This window comes from Erpetoichthys calabaricus, chromosome 16 (genome assembly GCF_900747795.2).
Source record: "Erpetoichthys calabaricus chromosome 16, fErpCal1.3, whole genome shotgun sequence".
Classification (NCBI taxonomy): domain Eukaryota; kingdom Metazoa; phylum Chordata; class Cladistia; order Polypteriformes; family Polypteridae; genus Erpetoichthys; species Erpetoichthys calabaricus.
In genome coordinates this window covers 32638619-32662106 of record NC_041409.2, presented here as the reverse complement: position 1 = coordinate 32662106, position 23488 = coordinate 32638619, and the positions used below count along the sequence as shown (strand labels likewise).

The following is a 23488-nucleotide window of genomic DNA, read 5'->3' as shown; positions in this document are numbered from 1 at the left end:
ATTATTCTACCTGTCCCGCCCAATTGGGTTATGGGAATTTGTATTCTATAAATAAAGGTGAAGTGACTTGTCAAAGACACCACACAGAGTCACTGATCCATTTTCATTTCTTAGCAATATATTGCAAGACAATAGAAAATATAAAGTCACAAGCAGTCTCTTTTATATAAACTAGGGAGCCGTGAATATGTTCTCATGTTATATGTAGTAAAACATTCATTAGTATATATCATGTACACCTGTTCAAAGTGATTTGCAAAAATCAGCATAAATAAAATTCATATAAGCAGTTGGCAATAAAGAACAAAATTAAGATATGGTACATAACCAAATTTGATTATAGAACACAAGATATTTAATTAGTCACAAAGTTGAAAGAAAGCTAGCAGTCTCTGAAAACTTTGTTGATTTTTGATGGAGCCAGTAGTGCAGCTCACATACAAGAGTATGATGGATGGTAGGAATGTTGCATTCACATGACATGGGAATTTTCAGAGTTGCTTTTTATACCATAATACTTTCCATCCTTGTTTTACTTGCAAGTTACTTCTAGTTGAGTTTTGAAAGCAAAGTGAGGTTGCTGCACTTTTTGTGAAAATAAAAACCAGAAGGAAACACAAAGTAAGTACTGGGTCTCTCCAAATATAACATAACTACTAAATGTGACTTCAACCTGGGATGAATATTATAAGTGCAACAAGTTCAGAAATCATAAAGTACTGCTAGGTATATGAATACATAAGAAGACAATGATAATATGAGGGATTTCAAAGCATAAAAGGAATACACAAAAAAGCAAAGCAAATCCCAAACCTTTGTATATAAGATAGTGGTTGGCATGGTTTCCCCACTTTCAAACATCCCAAATCCATAATAAACCATCACCACTCTCTTTTTAAACCTTCCACTAAAACACTTGAATCTCTTCCTCCCTGTCAGCTAGGTATTGTCTGTCTTCCATCCTAACACTAGACTAAATTTAGGATGGACTCCTGTTTGATTTTTTTGTTTATGTTATATTTGGAGAGACCCAGTACTTACTTTGTGTTTCCTTCTGGTTTTTATTTTCACAAAAAGTACAGCAACCTCACTTTGCTTTCAAAACTCAACTAGAAGTAACTTGCAAGTAAAACAAAGATGGAAAGTATTATGGTATAATTTTTTTTTTTTTTGACAGGAGAATTATCAGCCAGCCACAACCTCTCTTTACAATGGTCAGCCCAACTTACAATTTGCAGAGTGGTTTTCCTTATAGCATCCTGCAGGAATGTATAAAGTTTTCTACAAGAGTGGAAAGATCTCTCCTTTTCAGGGATACTACCAGAGGATTTTCATTTAGGGTATGTGTCCAATCAGTTCACACAGAGGCATGTAGAGTAGCTCTGCATCAGCTAGTATATATTTGAAATGTTCTTTTTCCCTATCTTCCAGGCCACCTTGGTACCATGTTTCTACAATTTCTGGCCACCATAGCATTCCCTTTAAACCCAGTACCTAGCTCTCTAGGATATTTTTGCAATTTGACTTTATCATACGAGGTTGACGTCAAGTTCCAGTGACTGGAGTTGGGTATTACACATTGCTAAGGAAGATAATGCTCAGACATCAACTGGCTAATCTACATATTAGTCTGTATATGACACATACTGACTGGATAGAATTGCACTGTACAGGAAGAGTCCTCAAAAACTATCAGACACGTTAAATCCTGTGTGGTGGATGGCCGGCTTCATATTCCGGCCCTCACCCCCAGGCTGCCAGGAGGAGCTCTCCCGACAGCATGGACGGGCCCCGAATTCCAGCAGGGCCTCATGGACTATGTAGTTTTTACACACAGCCCTGCTGGACACCTTGGGGACCACTGGGAGTTGCTGTAGGGAGGCCCGTGGACTCATACATGCCCTATAACCCGGAAATGTGTCATAATCCAGTGACAGGAAGAAACGACGTGCTTCTGGGGTGAAGATAAGGACTGTTTACCCTGACCCGGAAGGAATAAGGACTTGTGGACTGTTGGGCAGGAACACCTCCGGGTCAGGGGGTATAAAGGACTCTGAGAAAGCCCAGACACTGAGCTGAGCTGGGAGGTAGGGTGGTGAAGTGTCTGGGAGTGGAGGAATTGTGTTTGATTAGTGATTGATATTTATATGAGTAGTGTGGAGTGGAGGGTGCTTTGTGCACGTGATTATTATAAAATAAAAGAGTCTTGGACTTTAACCTGGCGTTTGGAGTGGTACCTGAGGGTTCAAGAGGTGGATCGATACCTCAACTGCTACACCTGTTACAGTAAGTAGTACTGGTAGGATTTGAATGATGTTGCCACTTACAGCAAAAGAATGTTACAGGGAAATGGGGCATTTCTTTAGGTCAGTCCAATCAGTTGCACAAATCAGTTTAATTAGGAGTCAGAAAAAGCTACTAGAAATAACTTGCCTTCGATATCTGCCAGGCTGTAGCAGAGGTCATTGTCATGGAAAGAAAACACTACATGCAGAATATTTTATTAGCAGTTCAAAATACCCTGAACTGCTTTTAACAGGTTCTTTTTTTTCTCTCTCTCTAGAGGAATAGGTTCAAGAAATTTTTGGCTATGGAAAACTCCAAGAAAAATGTATATATTGTAGCATATAGCAAGTTATACTGTACATGTGCATATTTTTCTATTGGTAGCATAGGTATAAATCTATAAAAGCTTTATCTTCCAATAACTAAGCTTTAAATTGATCTGTTTAGACTAGTTTTTATTTTGAAAAGCATACAGTACGGTCCTCAAAAATGTACTTTGGTTTGCTGATTTACTAGTTGCCTCTATCATTTTTGAACAGTATACTATTCAGATGTGAAGCACACTATTTAAAAACTAATACACACACTACACAGCCAGTATTGTGACTTTGTAACCACTATTGGATAAGGAGCTCATATATACTGTGATCACTGAGACAGTATTCAACTTGACATGTACAGTACATTTTTTAATCAATAATACAGTTATATAATATCATGTTGCCATGATGTATTTTAATGACACAGTAAGGTCCCATTAAAAAAAGCAGTATTTTTAAAAATACATATAGCTACTGTGATCTTTGGTATTCAACAAAAAAGTAATTTCTTACCCAGATCTCCTTGACAGATGTCTGTCCTGTTGGCTCCCCCAACTATGAACTGTGGATTTTCACAAATCTCCTAAAAAAGTGCATAAGAGCAGCAGTTTATTAAAATGTGGAGTATAGTAGGAACACTTGAAACAGTGAAGCCTTTTCCCAAGCAAGGTCAGAAATAACTCAAAACCTTTTTTCTTTTTTTGACACCTTTATTAATCTAGAAAAGATCTGCATTAAAACTTAAGGCCAACATTCTTCAATAATTTTAACCATGTGTTTAAACAGATTATAAATACCCTATTTACACTAGGTATTCGTATACAGATTGCATGTGAACGCTGTAGATGTATTATAACTATAAATGTATTATACACACATTGCATTTACATTAGAAACTTTAAATGCTTCATTAGCAGAAAGACACAAATCTGATTATATTTTTGTAGCAAAACACAAGTTAACTATCTGACAATCTCCTCTGCTGTGGAGTTCAGTGTGGATGGCATGCCATTTTGTGCGCTTTACATTTTTACTGATAATAAAAGTCTGCCAAAGAAGCTCACTGTGGTATACAATTAAGAGAACACAAAGAGGGAAGAGGATGAACTATAATGGTGTAATTGTGACAGCTCTTGTCAAAGATGCAAGTCTGTTGCGGTCAGTCTAGATGCACAAACGGAATCAACAGTGGTGACATAAAATCCTGCTTGGTTTGTTTCATGACTGCCCAGTCTCTGCCTGCAGTACCTCACATTTTTCTATATTTGCAAAAGATGGCAGCCTCACAGGTTGCTAAGAAAGAGATAATCTGAAAATGGCTTGAATAAAAACAACCCTTAGATTCATGATATAGTGCTTTACATCCAAGACCAGATTCCTGTATGTCAACTGTATTAGAACACACATCAATATTTTGTTGTTGTTGTTAGTATTATGAAAAATGAAGCATATGGAAGACAATAGTTCAGATTAATGGGCTAGGAAATGAAAAGAATGCACTTTGGGGAAAAAAACAGAAGAATTGTTAGAGGGCAGGAAGGGGGCAAAATACCAAAAATAACATGGGAAATCTGGTCAGCAAAGTTCTAAACAAAAGGTAAAAGTTGTAATCATAAAGAAAAGCAAACAAAAAATCCTTAAACTATCTAATTATACTTCCTCTACCATTTGTTGGACATTCAGTATAACTTTTTAATCTAAAACGTAGACAAAAAAATATAGAAAAATTACCATCTGAAATAGTATTGACATGACAATGCTATGTCCTTGGCAACAGACATTAATACTTTCAACAACATGGCCATGACAATAAAGAAAAAAGTCAGAAAATGTTTTTCTAATGGTCACCTCCAAATATAAATTGCACAATCAGGCAACTGTACAATGTTCTAATCTGACGTGCAATAAAACCTATATGGTGGACACTTGCACATTAATTTCACTATAGAGAATGGAAGCAGACGTACAAGTTAGGATGTCTATTTTAGTATACTGTCACAGCTCCGTATCGTACTCTTCAGGAATCAATGTGTTACCATCATATTGTTTTCTCATTCTTCATTTGATTTTATTGTTATTGTTTTTTCTTCCTTCTATTTTAAAATCAGCTATTAGAGGAAATATCACTTGTACTGTGTCACACTTTGTCTAAACTGCTTTTCAGATATTTTTCAGTAAATGTATTACTCAAATTACAGCCTAGGCATGACTAATGTATATAAGCATTTCTAATATTATTTTTGTGTTTGCTTTTATATTTTAATCTAAATTGCTTCTCACATATCAAGATACATTTTATAATACATCCTATGGGGCAATGTAATGACATACTCATTTGGACAATTTAAAGTATCCAAATAACCTGACAAATACTGTATATCTTTAGAAGACATCAGGAGCTCTGGTAGAAACCTACATCGACATACAGAGAAACAGACAAACATCATATAGTCCTTGGTCTCTGAAATTGTGAAGCCACAGGGTTAACCACTGTGTCACATTGCATCAATCAAATTGCTAAAATCGTCCATCTGTCCATTTAGTGAATGCAGATTTCATGTCATGGGGAGCCAGAATCTTCAACATCAGCACTGTTTTTAAAAGTAAAAACAGCCTGGGATGGGCTGCAAATCCATCCCTACGCATGCTGGCAACAACCCAATTACTCAACATAATCCACACATCTTTGGAATGTGGGAGGTGAAATTAAATACTCACAGGAAAAATAAAACACAAAGGAAGAACATGTATATTTCAAACAGCCAATGAATGACCAAGAACACCAAAAACAGTCTCCTATAGTTAAGCACTGAGCCACTGTAACATCTACCTTGCTGTCCAGCCAAATTAACATAGAAAAAAACATAAATAATAGCAGGCTTATTTTCAATCTACATACTTTTCAGCAATAAACATTCCCTATTTTGAAGGTTTCTTCTTAATTTCATTACTGGAATACAAAATGATTGCCATTGGAGATAAAGAAAGTTTAATAGTAGAAAAGTAGGATTACTTAACTTGTTTGACCCAGAGTTTACAAATAATTGGTCAAGTAAACAGAAAAGACAACGTTTTGTGACAAAAAATAACTTGAATGTGGTTGAATGTTCAATTTAAGTTTATATTTGCTTAAATCTCCCAGGACAGAAAAGAGTTCACATTTCTTTTATGTTTATTTAATTTATCCTTTCAATAACTCAGGCATACCAAAATAATCTTTTCAATAATTTCCATACTTGCTTTTTCTACTACATTGCTGAACCAATATGCTACTGTAATAAGCAACTATACTACTCTTAAGTATGGTTAGAGTGACAAGATGGTATAGTGGTTAGTGTTTCCATTTCAAGGATCCAGCATCTGATATCAGTCTCTGCCTAGAGTCTCCACATTCTTTCTGTGCCTGTGTAGATTTGGCACCCACATCCCAAACACATACATGTTAAGCGGTGATTCTAATATGGCCCCATGTGAATATCAATGTAGGTATGTGTGTGTGTGTGTGTGTGTGTGTGTGTGTGTGTGCGTGTGTGAGAAATGGACCCTGCAATATACTGCCAACTTATCTAGGGTCAGTTTCTGCCTTTTGCAGGATATTGCCAGCACAAGTGCAAGCTCCCCGCAGTCTTGAGCTGGATAAAGCAGATTTGAGATTGTTATGTTATGTTAAGTGTGTGTATTTATTTTTCAAATATTATTAAATAACTTAAAGCAGACCAGACCTGAAAACTAACTTCATTTTATTTGCCATGTATCCAATTACTTTTTTACTAAATACAGCTCAAACGAATTTATGAGTGCTGAATATAAAGCGATAACTTCTAAAAAGGATTGGTGGCAATGCTGAACTCTCCCTGGGGTAACAGCAATTAAACGTGAACAGCTGTCAGGAGACCATATTGTCCAAGTGTAAAATATTAACAGCATTTCTATGATGCAATGTCAAAAGGATCCACTGTGGTCTCTGCATGTGCTTGTAGTATGGAGTATCACTGGAGGGAGACATTACAAAAATCATTCTTTTTCAATAGAATACCATGAGAAAGGCCCAAAATCTGAAAACAAATATAGATTTTTGCTATAATGCCATTAACCCTTGGAGAGTGAACCTCTAATACATTCTTTTTTCAGACAGAACAGGAACACTGAATTCTAGGTTCATTATCACGTAGAAGATTAGACTGACAGATTAACTGGATTGTCTAGTCCTGTTCCATTAACTGAACAATGGTCTTCTCGGTTAAGTGGTAAACAATATCCTTATCCATCCATCCATTTTCCAACCCGCTGAATCCGAACACAGGGTCACGGGGGTCTGCTGGAGCCAATCCCAGGGCACAAGGCAGGGAACCAATCCCGAGCAGGGTGCCAACCCACCGCAGGACACACACAAACACACCCACACACCAAGCACACACTAGGGCCAATTTAGAATCGCCAATCCACCTAACCTGCATGTCTTTGGACTGTGGGAGGAAACCGGAGCGCTCGGAGGAAACCCACGCAGACACGGGGAGAACATGCAAACTCCACGCAGGGAGGACCCGGGAAGCGAACCCAGGTCTCCTAACTGCGAGGCAGCAGCGCTACCACTGCGCCACCGTGCCACCCCAATATCCTTATTCATGATGGAATGTTGTTAGCCTTTTGTCTGATTTATGTATAAATTATGATCATGTAGTGTAATGTTAATGGGGTATTTTAATATACACATTAATGCGGAAAATTACATTTTACAAAAATATTTTACTTAGTAGGGGTTTGTCAGATTGTCAATGGCTTGACTCATTGTTATTACCACACATTAAATTTACTTATTACAGAGTTGAGATTTAATTTTGCTTGGACAGAGAGAATGTTAAAAAGTATAGAAAAGCTGTTTTCATCTCCCCTTGGACTACTTTTCTCAATTAATTGATGACAACAGAAAGAAACCTTGTTTAATGTTTAGAACAGTTGGTAATCTAACAAATGGGAATTCTGAATTGTAATGGAAAATACCTACAGACATTAGCAGTTCAGACTTTACCAACTTCTTTCATGAGTAAACTTTGTGATGGACAGCCGGCAGCGCAACCCGGCCGACACACCCACGACGCTAGATGGTAACTTCCCTGCAGCTTAGCGGTGCCCCGGATTCCCGCAGGGCACTATGGGAGATGGAGTTCAGCTTCACAGCCCTGCTGGGGAACCGTGGGTGCTACTAGGTGACACTGCAGGGAGACACAGGGATTTTTGTTTCCCATATAGCCCGGAAGTACTCCCAAGTCATGCGGACGGAAGGACAGAAGTACTTCCGGGCTGAAGAAAATACAAGTCTCCATCTGACCCGAGAAAAACATTTAAAAGTAAGTAATTGTAATGTAAGGTGGTATTATAAGTCTTTTTGTGTGAGGACACATGCTAAACAAAATATGTAAGAAATGTTTACTACTAAAAATTTTCTTTCCCACCACTGACTTTTCATCTGTCCTCCTGTCTTTTATTTTTCCTTGATTCAGCTGCACCTCAGCAGTTGGCTTTTTTCATTTCTGTCTATTTCTCATGTAGACCCAAGCAAAGAAAAGAAAAACCTCGAACTCTCCTTTTAGTTGTTGTTTTTTTTAAATTAACGTGACTTTTTTGCTGTTAGCAAAAACATGATGTGCCAGACCTAACTACCTTTTATACAATTTTATACACACAGAATGGTGGTGAAATTAATGGATCTGCTACCTCTACTTTCAATGTTTTCATGATTATCACTTTGATCAGTGGCAGTTTATCTGAAGTTTATCACGTCTCAAGGTGTGCTGTGTGAAGGAGTCCTGTTTCATCTGGGGCAAATTCCTACTTTATACTTAATTCTATTAGGATGGTGTCCTAGCAATCACGTAATGCAAAAAGCAGGATCAGAAAAAAAAGGATGGAGAACAAATGTAGGAAATACAGCTATTAGTCCTGCTACTTAAAGTTGCATGGCCTGGGGATGAATTTGAAAGTTGTCACTAGCTATGAACAATGTGTATCCACATCTGTTTTGATTATCTTCGGCTATTTTCATTTTCACCCACAGTCCAAACACTTGTCTGTTGGTTGACTGCAGCTCTAAACTGCCATGGTGTGGGATTGTGTGCAAGTATGCCTGTTCATTGACTAGTCTGCTGTCTGAGGTTCATTACTGCCTTGCAACTTAAGCTGTCAATGTACACTTTGGCACTTGAACAGCCTGTAATTGAATAAGCATGTTTAAAAAATACAGAGGTGACTGGAAGGATAGCAGCTTAGTGATGTTTTTGTATGTGTGTATTTACATTATTTAAAAATGCAAACATATTATTTGCTCCTCAGGAACTGCTCTATTTGGATAAGTGGATGGCACGTTTAAACTGAACAGCTCAGTGAAGCAGTGACTAACACTATTGCCTCACAGCTCCAGGGACCATGGATCAATTCAGTCTGTATGGAGTTTGCACAATCTGTACCTGTAATGATTTTCTATACATAGACCCAAGTCCTAAATACATCCATATGCTAAATCATGTGGCCCTGGTATGAGTAATTTCAGTGAGTGTTGCTTTGTGTATTATTGCAACCTGTGATGGGCTGGTGTTCTGTCCTTTAGTTCCCGCTCTGGCTCCCCATGCTAGTGGGATATTTGGCTCCCCATGGTCCTGTAATGGAAAAAGTAGGTTCAGAAAATGAACGGTGTAGATGTAAACACAAAAGAAAAATACACAATCCACTTTGCCAGCTGTGTTGTGTCAAAGCCAATACAAAGAGCACAAACAAAATTAATTTTATTTTCTTACATATTTACTTTAACAATTAATTTTATTTATATAGCACATTTCCCATGCTCAAAGCGCTTCCCACATCCCAGTAGGTTACCTCAAATTACTGATTTTCTAACTCAAAATAACACAGGATAAAAATGGAAATAATTATTGGAAATGGTAAATTGCAAACACAAATAGATGACAGAATGTACAATAAGAATAAATGAACATGGAAGTGAAGTAAACAAAAATCACTGAATGTGCAGACCTGATTGTATCCCGAGGCAGATGGTATGGCATTACAGATCACAACGAAAACAACAACACATAAGAACTCAATAGACTGAGTCCAACAACACATAGTATTTCCTTAGGATGTCATGCAGTTTTGGATCTTATATTAGTAGCTGACACTGGTCATTTCTATGCTATTTACTCTTGTAAGATGCCCATCAGAGCAGACTGTCAACCTTCCTTACCTAAACCTCCTACCACTTTTAACTTAAACTGATGCATTTTGGTGCAAAAGTTGATGAATTTCTGAAGTCAGTTTCCCACTTCACGCATTTCTGCCAGTTGTTGTATTTCTATGACATGGTTTACTGAAAGCTCAAGACTACAGTCTGAAAGTGGCTGAAACTCCTCCCGCAGTAGAGAATGAAAAACTTGCTACCAACAAGGCCATTGGCTCAGAGCAGGGGCTGATTGTTTCACGTGGGACCATTCATCTGCTAAGCCTAACCAAATTATGCTCAACATGTCCCGCTCAGAAACTTTTAAGCCCAAGTATTTCTGGAATCTCAATGCACTAACCAAGACGTTCCCCTACAGTTTAATTTGTATGGGACTCATTCCTTGATTGGTTTCAAACTATCAGAAGTCTCTGTAACAAGGGCTGTCTCAGAGCCAAGACTAACTGCAGCCTTACCTTGGGTCGCTTCCAAACAATGTTCTTGACCTTGCTGGACTTGTGGCCCAACTCCTTATAGCCCAGCGAATCCACAGAGGCCAGGAAGAAATCATCTTCAAAGAGAATCTTTTTTTTAAGGCACTCCTGCTTTAATGATATAAAGTCTTGGCTTAAAAAGCGGATGGGCTTGCTCAGTGACCCTTCCCCATCCCGCCTCTCTCTCTCGTGGATCAACCGGTCACAGTAGAAGCCAGATGGCGGTGTGTAAGGCATTGCCTCCCTTTTTTTCTGACTTTTGCTACCTCAACTATACATTAACAAGTCTAAAATCCCTGGCATAAATCCAAACCGCTAATCTCTGATTGGCCACATTTCAATGAGGTCATCTTCACGCCTTAATGAACACTGGAGAACAAATCTTCCTTTTGTTACATTCTCATTGGCTCTGAGACAATGGATGTAGGGTCCCCATCCCCCATTAGCAGAGCCTACCATACCGTTAGATATTATTGCTGAGACACACAATCGCAACTGAACAGGAGGTGTAAAGGCCAGAGCGGGACTTGCTCTGCCTCAGCAGAAGGCATTCACTCTTTAAACCTGCCGTCAATTGGCTATTCTCAATACAACTATAGGAGCTAATCCTATGGAGACTAAAACATTTTAAAACAAGACAATGAGTTCACTGGGAAAAATTGCAGCTCTGGAGTACTGGATTGCTGTATTGCACATGCTACTGGACAGAATATATACAGTAACTGGTGTTTACTCTAAGCTGTGTAAAAACATCACTTAATAAGCACGGAAGATTTACTCTTCTTTTGTATATATTCTGTGTACACCTGATAAACACTCAACACCAAAACTTTAATTTTTAGAGAACAATAAACATTTCCTATTTATTTCCTCTCACAGACTCACACTAGCGCCGCTCTACTCTAACCACTTTGTATATTGCAGGTAAGTCTATTAGTACATTTCAGAAACAGAAAATAAAGCTCCATAACAGAAATCTGATGACTATATACTGACATGCTGTTTCTAGATTGCTCTCAACTAACAGTTTAAAAATGAAGAGGCCTCAGTTTGCTTTAGCAAATCATTCAGCTACCAAGGGCAAAGAGGGCAGCAAAGTGGCACAGTGGATAGTGCTGCTGCCACACAACTCTACAGTCCTAGGTTTAAATTACTATCTGTGTACAATTTTCTCCACATTCCCCATATATTTTCAGGTGCTCAAAATTCCTCCTACATCTCAAAAAAATCTATAAAAATATATAGAAATCAGGTTAATCTGCAACTCTGAACTATGGACAGGAAATGGACAGAATGTTTGTAAACAGGATATATAAATTAAAGTGGGACTGTGTACAGTGATTCAATCAGCTACTCCAGTGACACAAGCACTGTAGGTGTAGCATCTTATGCAATTTCGTTTTTGAGGATTTAAATGGATTCTAACAACACAAATAATGGTTTGGTTTCTCATAGCCCCAAAGCAGTCCATTTAAGGTTTTGTGCATTAACGGTTTGCTGTTCACTGAAAGATATATTTAAGTTCACTTCAGCATTTTAAGCTGTTTTCTGAAACAACATTTTCCATACTATTTTGTAGGAAGCTGGAGTCTAACATTACAGCATCAAGCATAATGCTGGAACTAATACTGAGTGAAGAAATTACTCCATCACCTACATCCACACTGTCCAATTCAGAGTCACAGATTAACCTAAAGTGTCCATCTTTACAATGGGGACAGAAACACACATGGCTAAATGCAAACTCTACACAAATAGTAAGCACGCTTGGAATATAACCAAATGATGTGGAAATGTAAGGCAGCAGGGCTAACTATCACACCACCATGCCAACCTTGTTTAATATGGTGAAAATCAGTGACACTCCTGCTCTCAGTATGTCTCATTACTTTAAATTAATCTTGTGACGGGCACCCTAGCTCATTACAAATTGGACAGGCACTAAAGTATTAGTCATTACTGTCACAAGTCATAATTCCTTATTCTTGCAAAAGTAGGACCATAAGGGTAGAGATCATGTGAATCCCTGGAAACCCAGAGCCTAGGGTTCATCTCAGAGAGGACACCAGGAGTCCAAGGTGCTTAAGTGCACCCAGGAAGGTCAAGGTGGCCATCGGATAACCACCTCTTCTGCTCATGTACCTGTTTAGAGCTGTAAAAGGACATGAGCACCATGGAAAAGCAGTTCATTAAAGAACCCAAATGAGACAGGAACTTTACCTGAAAGCAGAATCTGACAAAATGCCACATATACCTCATTCTAAGACAGTAACCTGAAAGCAAATGGGTAAAAAATGTAAGATAAAATCAACCAGCATGGTTATTTTTCAGTATTATATATTTTACTTTGCAGAAGTACATAAGTTTTTGCTGTGTTGACATGTTATGGACCTTGAACTTCAGACTCATGCTGCAATGTGAAAATAAAAAATGTCCTTAGCAGATATTTCACAAGTCTGATATGTTTATCCCACAATTAGGAATCTAATCACAAAAGAAGTGTTAGTAACTGAGCAAGGTTATGAATTCATCACATGTGAAGGTACTCAACCTTAACAGTGCCGATATTAGAATACATTTAAGTTTGTTGAATTTATTTGCAAGAGAATGGATTGAGTTTTCTGGTACTATGCACTAAAATATTCACTGGTCATCCACTTTTCCTGTCAATAACTCAACAAATGCTATTAAATAATACTAGCCAACCCGCGGCGTACCATACGCCGCATAATCAGGCCGCTTTTTAAATGATTTTTAAGCACAGGGAGAAAATTAACATTTGAAAAATCGGAAATGTAATAAATCACCAAGAAAAGTAACATTTCATGTGCCTACCCCCAACTCGTCACCTGAGTCATTTTCCTCTTTGCACAGTCCATATGCACGTGTGAGTCACGTAGACTTTTCATTGTTGTTTGCGGTTTTGGCTGCTTTTCTATATATAATCCACCAAGTCATCCGACCGGGGGGGTATTTTTCATACGTGGATTAGTCGTTTAGCCAGATGTAATTGTTGACGATTTGGCCTGATCCTGGATCTGTCGGTTTTTCGAAACTCTTGCTGGAAGTGTTGTCATAGCAACACATCCTAATCCGCAAACCTGCTCGGAGCAGGTTTGTTCTACGTAAACAAGGATTAGTTTACACACGTGATCAGTGACGGTGTGGAAGTCATCCAGTCAGGGCTTCGCCGTTCATGAATGAGCGACCAATTGATATTGGTGCGCAAATTATACAAAGAGAATTTCATATAGAGAGGGTTTTGCGTGATCGGCAAGATCCTTTATTGCTCCCGAAGGAAATTCTGTATGAAAGATACCGCTTTAGCCGAGGGGGAATATTGTACCTCAAAGATTTATTAGCTCCGTATATTCGAAGTCAAACTCGGCGAAGTCGGGCTCTCACAACCACACAGACAGTAGGCATTGCTTTGAGGTTTCTTGCAAGCGGCACTTTTTTATATACTGTAGGCGATGCGGAAAATCTATCGAAAAGTGCAGTTTGCCAGGCAATTCGTAAAGTCTGTTTGGCTCTGAAACATTTCCTTCAGGTTTTCATTGTGTTTCCTGGACACCTACGTGTGCAGACAATAAAAGAGGCGTTTCATGCCATTGCAGGTAGGTAATACACAGGTAAAAACATCCACAGTTCCACGAAGAATCCCACAATCAGCCTAACATTCTCATTACCAGGATTTCCAAAATGTGATTGGGACACATGGAACTGATCAGAGTGGAGTTTGATCAAACATTATTTGGAAAATGTACCTCTCCTCCTGATGAATAATCAGACACAGTGTCTTCATCAAATATTTGACCTTCGTCAATATCTCGTTGGTCAGACACAGGTTCAAGGGATATGACATTCCCTGCAACTGACCCAACAAAAAAGAGGGCTATATGGAACATACCTATAGCACACATGGAGGATAAATATATGCAATGACCATCCTTTACCTGAAATGAAGTGACCACTGCATCCTGCCACTGGTTCTGAGGAGGAGCTTCCCCCTGGACTGCCCTCAGAAACAGGGCGATGGGCATTTTGCTGGAGAGCCAACTCTTCTGCAGGGGTTAGGTCTGGACCGCGTGGACCTCCACCTGTTTTTTGCTTGTCTGCCTCCTTATTAGCTTTAAAATTAATGTTTTTTTATATTAAATATGATTATGTCAACAATTCTTTAAATAGTTATATACCAATATTTACCAGTTTGAATTATATTCTTGTACTTTACTTTAACCTGTTCCCATGTTCTCCTTGTGCTCACGTTTGATCTGGAATTATGACATATTAAATAATGATTAATCTGACACATAGGAAATGAAACGCTGCATTCAGTAAGTACAATGCACAGTACTTAGCGTTTCATTTGACGGCCACTTTTTGCCAGCCGTCTTTTCTGGTCTGGGCTGCTTTTGCAGTGTTACCTCTTGTGCATATTAAATCTTGAAATTCTTCGTGTCCTTCGAATAAAAGGTCTTGCGCCGCGTGTGTGAAAAAAAATGCGCCCGTTCTTTTGTCTTTTGTTGCAGCCTATCAAAGACTTGCTGATCATGTTTTCTAGACTCAATACATATGGGCTTTTCACTCAGCGCGGGCGCGCGCATTCATCTCATATGATATGATCCAGCTTGACTAATCTAATACACGGCTGCGTTTGAAAAACCGACCTATCCCAGATGAGTGTCACCAGCATTAACTTATCCAAGATGAGGCACCTGATCTCGGATGATTTAAGCGACGTACGGAAAATAACCCCCATGGTAGTACCGAGGGGGGGCGTACAAAGGGCAGGGACATAATCAGTGCGAGCGTATGAGCCGCTAGCCATGTTTTTGAAAGTTTGGCCCTGTGCCTTATTAATTGTCATTGCAAAGGCAAGTCTAACAGGAAATTGTCTTCGTCTTAAAGTAAAAGGCAAATTATCCGCGACAAACTGTTTTTCACGCTGCATACCAACTCGCGCCGTAGTATACGCCGCATAATCATGCTGCTTTTTTAATGTTTTTTAAGCAGAGGGAAAAAAATGAACATTTGCAAAATCCGTAACACTGCTTTCAGTAAGTACAATGCACACGCGTTTAATTTGTCAGCCACTTTTTGCCAGCCGTCTTTTCTGGTTTGGGCCGCTTTTACAGTGTTACCGCTTGTGTATATTAAATCTTGAAATCCTTCGAGTAACTAATTAACTAACACCCACCCACCCAGCTTGTGTGAAAAAAATGAGCCCGTTCTTTCATCATTTTGTTGCAGCCTATCAAAGACTTGCTGATCATGTTTTGTAGACTCAATATATATTGGCTTTTCACTCAGCGCAAGGGCGCGCATTCATCTCGGATTATTACATCCTGCTAGACTAATCTGCTACACGGCTGCGTTTGAAAAACCGACTTATCCCGGATGAGTTTCACCGGCATTAATTATTAGGAATCTGGTTGGAACAAAACCCTGCAGCCACAGGGGTTCACCAGGACCGAGTTTGGCAAACACTGCTGAACAGTGACGAAACCGACTCAGGTGAGGAGTGGGGGCGGGCAAAGTAGTTGCAGCTCTTGATTATTCAGTGTTGTTTGCCTGAGTGTCTGATCTGCGTTGACTGACATGGCTGTTTTCTGCGTATCCTATGGTTGTCTTCCGGCAGTGTGAATGTCTCGAGAGACAGGACGTCCTTGTGTGGTGAGTTGTTGCAGTTTGTGATCACGTCGCCGACATTATCCCAATGTTGGCAAATAAAGCCAACAGCCATATTGCGAAGTTTGAGAGCAACAGTTTCATCAATGACATTTTTACATCCAGCTAGTCTGCTAGACTAATGTGCTACACGTCTGCGTTTGAAAAACCGACTTATCCCGGATGAGTTTCACCGGCATTAATGATTAGGAATCTGATTGGAACAAAACCCTGCATCCACAGGGGTTCACCAGGACCGAGTTTGGGAAACACTGCTGAACACAGACAAAACCGACTCAGGTGAGGAGTTGGGGCGGGCAAAGTGGTTGCAGCTATTGATTATTCAGTGTTGTTTGCCTGGGTGTCTGATCTGCTCAACAGGATCATAAATAAAAGGAAAACAATGTGAAGGCAATGTCACAGGTGATCCTGTGGTATAGCGGGTCCACAGCTCCCCTTCAAAAGCCCATTTTTAAATAAATAATCATCGCACTCAGTGTAGCGAGGGGCGTGGAAGTGTGGCTGAAACAGTTTCCGGGTGGACTTGTGCTGCGGGCATTTTTCCCCTGTGCAGTGTGCGAGCGAGTGAGGAGAGAGAGAGAAAGCCGGTACGTTAGAGTGAGCGAGAGCAGGCTTGAAGGCAATGTGTTCCTGTGGTATAGCGGGTCCATAGCTCCCCTTCAAAAGGCCATTTTTAATCAGGCGACTGACAGTAGTGGAGTCAGGCACAGAGAAGGTCAGCTGCAGAGAGAGCGTCTTGACTGTTGCAGGGCCTGAAGCAGGTGAGACGCTAATGAAAAAGAGGCACAGGGCTTATTGGTTTTTAAAGACTGCTACCTTCATTGTGTTTTAACTTCAGTTTTAAATGATTGCGCAGCTCTCTCTCGCGCTGCCTGTGTGTGCCTCTGTCTCTCTCTGGTGTTGCCTCTGTGTGTGTGTGTGCGGCTCTCTCTCTCGCGCTGCATATGTGTGCCTCTGTTTCTCTCTGGCACTGCCTGTGTGTGCGCGGCTCTCTCTCTCACGCTGCCTGTGTGTGCGGCTCTGTCTCTCTGGCGCTGCCTCTGTGTGTGCCTCTGTCTCTCTGGCACTGCCTGTGTGTGTGCCTCTGTCTCTCTCTGGCACTGCCTGTGTGTGCGCGGCTCTCTCTCTCGCGCTGCCTGCGTGTGCCTCTGTCTCTCTCTGGCGCTGCCTCTGTGTGAACCAAGGTTCCACTGAGGTTGACTAATGAAAAGTCAACGTGGCTCAGAGCTACAAGTGGACTGTGGCACAGACAAACAGAAATGATGGCATGTTTTCCAAGGTGTCGCGTCCGAGTTGGTGGGTGTGGCTCTGTGATTTTTTCGTCGTATCCAATGGTCTAAGAGTTGGTGGGCGTGGCTCCTTCCTGCGTGCGCCATTGGCGTCCTACTTGTCGGCGGTTTAGTGAATCCACGACCCTTCCGGCGTGCTTTCCATGGGTGGCTACTTGTCTCCCAGCTTAGTGAATTCTATCCAATGGTCTAAGAGTTGGTGGCCGTGGCTCCTTCCTGCGTGCGCAATTGGCGTCTTACTTGTCGGCGGTTTAGTGAATCCACGCCCCTTCCGGCGTGCTTTCCATGGGTGGCTACTTGTCTCCCGGCTTAGTGAATTATATATATAGATTTACAGTGACTGATACATATAAAACATCACACTTAGTTTCAGAAGCTTGGGTGCAATTCCTAATTACCATTAGACTCCAGAATTCTTTGTGGGATAGTCCTTGAAAATGTCCTTAACGATTTTGGTTCATGTCCACTTGACAGCACTGTGCATCTGTTGCAGATTTTTGGCCACACATTCATACTACATGTCTACTGCTTCACCTTTCTCCAAAAATACTGTATTGGACTGAGACATGGGGACTGTGGGGACCATAGGATCAAATTTAAGTCACTAAGGCATCAACAATATTAGGTACTGTGAAAGTTCATTGAAATGTACTGATTGTTTAATGAAGAATTGTCAATGTATATCCAGTGTAGAATCTTTGTTTTATTGTTATCAAAAGGTCATCTATGAAGATTTGTGAAGTTTAATTGTTACAAGTTTAGGTATTATGCCCAGAAAATCAGAGTAAGGAAAATAGTCCTTGAAGAAAATATATTGTGCTTCATACAGACATTACTTTTAACAATACTTTGTTTTATATTTATGTTTTCAGTATATTATTTCCAAAATAACTGCTTTACCAAATGTGAATGTATGTCTGTTACTTTAGACTTTTACTAAAGTGTTTTTGAATATGTAGATATCATAAGCTGTAACCAATGTACACTATGGATATACTGTAAAAAATAAATAAATAACAGTGTTACTCTAAAGAGAGTATTGTTAAATATCTTGCTTTCTTTTGTGACTAGGTTTTATCAATAAAACTGTGCTCCTCCTGTTAAAAAATGAAGCCTTTTTCTTCTAGGATATGCAATGCCAATCCAATAAGGCTCAGATGAAATTAAAAGGCCTAAAGAGTGTCAAGAAAACATTTTCCATGTCTTTACAATTCTACCACCACCAGCCAGTACTGCTGTCTCAAAGCAAGTTGAATTTATGGATTTATGCCGAGTGCACCAAGTTTTGATGCTACCGCATGCACTTTCAAACACAAACTGAGATTTGTCTGAGCAGGTGAAATTTTTTCCATCTTTAATCATCCAGTTTTAGTGATAAACTGCCCACTACAGCCCCGCTGAGAGGTGTGGGTTATGGTATGATTTTATGCTGCCCTAGCCCATCTGCCTCAAGGTCTAACACATTTTGCATTCAGAGACACCCTTCCGCACATGGTTGTTGTAAAGAGTCATTATTTGAGTATGTGTGGCCTTTCTGTTAGCGTGAATGAGTCTGGCCATTCTTTCCTGTCCTCTCTTATTAACAGAACTGCTGCTCACTACACATTTTTTGCTTATTGTACCATTTTCTGTCAACGCAAGAGACTGCAGCATGATATGTGTGTGTGTTTGAGGTTGAGGGTGAAATTAATAAATCACAGGATGGTATCTCTTTTTCAGATGTTGGAACTATCAGTCATACCACTAGATAAAATTGCTTAGATCTTGCCCACTATAAAAGTTTGATTGAACCACAACTAAGTCTATTGATCACATTGGCTTGCTCCTATATAATTATATATATGATGGGTCTATTTGGAGGAGTAGGGTATTAAATCAATAAGCCGGAAGGCCTAAAAGAGTAGCCACCAAGTGTATTGCTTAATCATTTTTTTAATCTAATATCCTAATGACATCCAACATTGCATCAATTTCCTGTAGCATTTTCGTTTCCTCAAATTGCGTTTTCCAACACATATTTTGTGCAACATTTTGATTCTTTGTGAACTTACTTAGCAACAACAAACATTATTTACAAGTTACCTTTCTATGTTGAATGTTTAGGGATGCCTAAAAGACGTAAATTCATTGTAGACATGAAGTTTAAATTTTGACTCCTTAATGTAAAAACGATGCATCATATGAATGAAAAAATGTTAAAAGAAAAAATATTCAAAAATATAACATTTCATTGCAGTTTCTGATGGCACAAATATGCATTAACAGCTTTTTACATTTTATTATTATTTACTGCAGTTACACACAAACTATTTCCAAGTTTAAAATTGTTTGAACTAGTTTAATCTATTGCCATAAACTATGAGTTAATAACTTTGCAATGCATAAAGATGGATTGCTTAATTAAAGATTATTTACAATGGTTTTAATATTACAGTGACCTTTGGATTATTTGAGTAAAGCTGTTATAGTGAAAAACAAACCATGAAAGAAAGATGACAATTGTGACAATGCAAATATTCACTACATATTGGCAGAAATGTAAAGAATTGTTTACCAGCTATTGCAGCGGTTAAACACACTGTCATAAATATGACACACAACATAGAGAGGGCACAATAAGAAAAGAGGAACAAAAATCCAAACAATACAATCTCTTAAGATGCATATTCTGAAAAAAGAATCTTGGTAGAAAATGTGTGTTTGGCAAAAGCACTTTAAATGAAGGCAATCCAATGAATTAAACAAAGCGACAACATGTAACCTTGCATTGAGGAACAGGCTAAAGAAAAATAACCTAGTAGATCAACTGTTCTTGAGGAGTCATACGTATAATTCACATAAGCAGAGTTCTTTTTGTCCTTGGAAAAATACAGGATATTTTGTTTCTCTGCTATTGTTCACTTGTTCCATGATGATGTGCAAGTTATTTGTAATTGTTGCCAACAGAATGTTTTTTCAAGTCTTTATGCCCATCCTTGCACATTTGCAGTATCTCAGTTTTTGTAAATACAGTACAGGACATTTTACCAAATGAGGTTTATTTTATAAAGCTAAAACATGCATTTGTTAAGTATACCAATCTACCAAACTGTGTGTAGATTCTCTATTTTTACAGTTTACAGGCCAGGTTTCATTCCAAAAATTTTCCCCTGAAGAATCTCATTTGTGACCACTCCAGCACGTTATTAGGGATGTGCCCTCATGAGATATTATTGGGACTTTACATGTGTATGCAAAGTTGTTCCCCATAGTGGGAATAATCTGTGAAATGTTTCCACGTGGAGAATCAATTTAGTGAGGTACCCTGCACTTTATTTCACACCAGGCAGCACCTGGTACCTCAACTAGTAACAGAGCAAATAAGTGCACGGTCACAGTGTTGCTTGCAATTACCTAGTTAGAAAAACTATTTAAATTAAATATGGCCACTAGAAAGGATTCTAGTTTTGCAAAAAAGATAAATTTAAAAAAGACCTGGGGACCTGGGTTCGCTTCCCGGGTCCTCCCTGCGTGGAGTTTGCATGTTTTCCCCGTGTCTGCGTGGGTTTCCTCCCACAGTCCAAAGACATGCTGGTTAGGTGGATTGGCGACTCTATATTGGCCCTAGTGTGTGCTTGGTGTGTGGGTGTGTTTGTGTGTGTCCTGCGGTGGGTTGGCACCTTGCCCGGGATTGGTTCCTGCCTTGTGCCTTGTGTTGGCTGGGATTGGCTCCTGCAGACCGCCGTGACCCTGTGTTCAGATTCAGCGGGTTGGAAAATGGATGGATGGATGGATGGATAAATTTAAAAATTCAATCAACAATTTATTGCACTTGGGGAAGATTTTAATGTATACAGTAAATCTGGACTGTGCATGCTCTGACCTATTCTTGTAAAACCATTTTTTCTGCATTAGAGATTCTCATTCAGATTTTAAATTCATGTCAAAAATCTCTTGATTTTAAGTCTAATGTAACTCTCTAGTCTCACCTTTATTATCCCATCAAAACACATTTGAATACAAGGATGAGGTCTGCCCAATTATTCACTTCACCTGCTTACTCTGCTTTAATTAATTTGAATGAAGAAAACTAAATTTTATTGTCATTTTACCACCCCAATCCCATTTCTATTCACAGTATTGTCTTGGCTGCTAAGCAATTAGTTTTGGATCCCTCCCTTCAAATATTTCTTGTATGTAAATTGCACAAATACAGACTTGGTATACTCACATGTGGTCTTTTCCATTCAAATGTAATTGGGTACTGCTGGCTATAAAACAGGGAAGAGTCATCTGCAGGGAATACAGGGTCTTCAAAAAGGATGTCCTTTTTAAAATATTTATCCCGCAATTCATGAAAGGTTTTGTATTTCTGGGAGTCGATGACATAGTGATTTCTGTTTAGGATGGCAGTATAAGTCCCTGAAGGGTTCCCTTCCAGAATAGCACTTCCTGGAGGCAAAAGGGAACTCTCTGTGTTAGGCAAAAGTGTGGCAGGCATCATTTTTGCTTTCTTTTCTGAGAGATTTCAGACACTCACACGCTGAACTCAAGTGCAGGTACCTAAAACAGCATAGGTCTTCAAGAGTCAGGAAGGAAGTTAACCAACAGAAGTCAAATCAAGCTTCCCCCAAAAAACGGTGTCTCTTCTTATAGTTGTTGGTAGATCTGGGGCATTTCCAAGCAAGTTAAGCCACTTTAGAAGGCTGATAATTTTTTGCAATTGTGAATCGCTCACTCTGTAGTTCAATTGCAACTCATTATACATTCATTCAGTTAGCTGAACTCTAGTAGACAGTTGCTCTACGTAAATGCCTTTGCTTTGTTTCTTGATCTTTCAAACTTCTCTCTTGCTTATTAGCTCTTTAGTTCAGTTCCTTTTCGTTAAAGCTTCCCCCACCCAAACCACAGATTGTGTATGAAGGATTGCCAACATAAACTAAAAATAGCCAAGTGAAAAGAACTCCTTACTAAGCATGAACTCTAGAGAAGGCATGCTGAAATTCCTAGTATGACATGACAGAGGCAAGTGGACGCTCCTGGATAAAGATTACTACCAATAATAAAAGAATCCTTTATGTCATCATGGGATTTCCTTGATAACATATAGAGTTTGATCAGATTAGGATGGAAAACATTGGATAGCTTTCAAAGTATAAATCACTGCATCTCACTATGCCGGGAAGCATTTAGAAAATGAAACCACTAATACAAGACAATTTAGCACAAATGTTCAATTCTACAAATGTTGTAACACCACTTAATCCTATTTCAAATTTTGGAGTGGCTGGACCCATTCTTAGCCACATTACAAGCAATGCAATAACCAGTCTCAGATGTGCTGCACATATAATACCCATCAGTCCATTTCTAAAAAACATTTTTTCTATTATAGGTAGGCTTACAACAGATGCTAACCCAGAAGTAAATGGCAAAAGAAAAGCACGGACCTTAGGCAGGATGCCAGTCCATTACAGGGCACACACAGAGGCAGAAAACAATACTGATTTTGTACTGTAATTATGTTATCCCAGTAAAATGCCTTAAATTGAGTATGCTCTTGATTGCAATATACAAGACAGGGCTCACCACCTAGAAGGGGATGTGGGCAAAACAAATGCCCTGAGCTTATGTTTTAATAGACCTGCCCTACCACTGTCACCTTCTTCCAGTGATCAGTGCACCCTCAACATCCCTACTACATCAACAACTCCTACCTCATCAATTAGAATGGCCAGTGACGAGTCCACCTCTGACCATCAGCATCAGCTATCCATAACTGAAGACTAAGTGAGAAGATAACTAAGGAATCTATACACAGGAAAATCCACAGGACCAGACAGAGTTAGTCCTCAAGTTCTTAAGGCCTGTGCAGATCAGCTTTCTGCCAACCTCTGTTACCTGTTCAGTCTATCCTTAAACTCCAGAAAGTGCTTTCCTGTTCCAAAACAGGCAGGCAACTCTTCACTTAATGAGTACTGACCACTGGCACTTGTGTCGTACATCATGAAGGCCTTTGAGAGGCTGATCCAGAATTATATGAGTCCTCTTGTGGTAGACCACCTGGACCCACTGTGATTTGCCTATTGGACAAAGACTGGAATGGAGAATGCAATTATCTATCTGCTCCACAAGGCTTATTTTCAACTGGACAAAGCTTGTAGCACTGTGAGGATTATGTTTTGGGATTTCTCCAGTGTATTTAATACCATCCAGCTG

At 39.4% G+C, this 23488-nt stretch overlaps 1 protein-coding gene across 3 annotated transcripts in view; it reads right to left on the bottom strand.

The window, feature by feature from the left end:
• The window catches only part of LOC114667143 (calpain-3-like), a 75593-nt gene extending 53413 nt beyond the window's left edge, over positions 1-22180 (bottom strand). Inside the window, exons 1-2 of one of the 3 annotated variants that reach the window (XM_028822305.2) lie at positions 21501-22180; positions 3120-3189 (exon numbers count right to left, since the gene is read on the bottom strand). In XM_028822305.2, the coding sequence (XP_028678138.2) occupies positions 3120-3189; positions 21501-21773 (343 nt within the window). In that variant the 5' untranslated portion in view covers positions 21774-22180. Of the gene's footprint in view, positions 1-3119; positions 3190-10292; positions 10563-21500 lie in introns of those variants that run through there. The other 2 variants (XM_051920098.1, XM_051920097.1) reach the window with 2 other exon arrangements.
• Positions 22181-23488: the final 1308 nt, after the last annotated feature.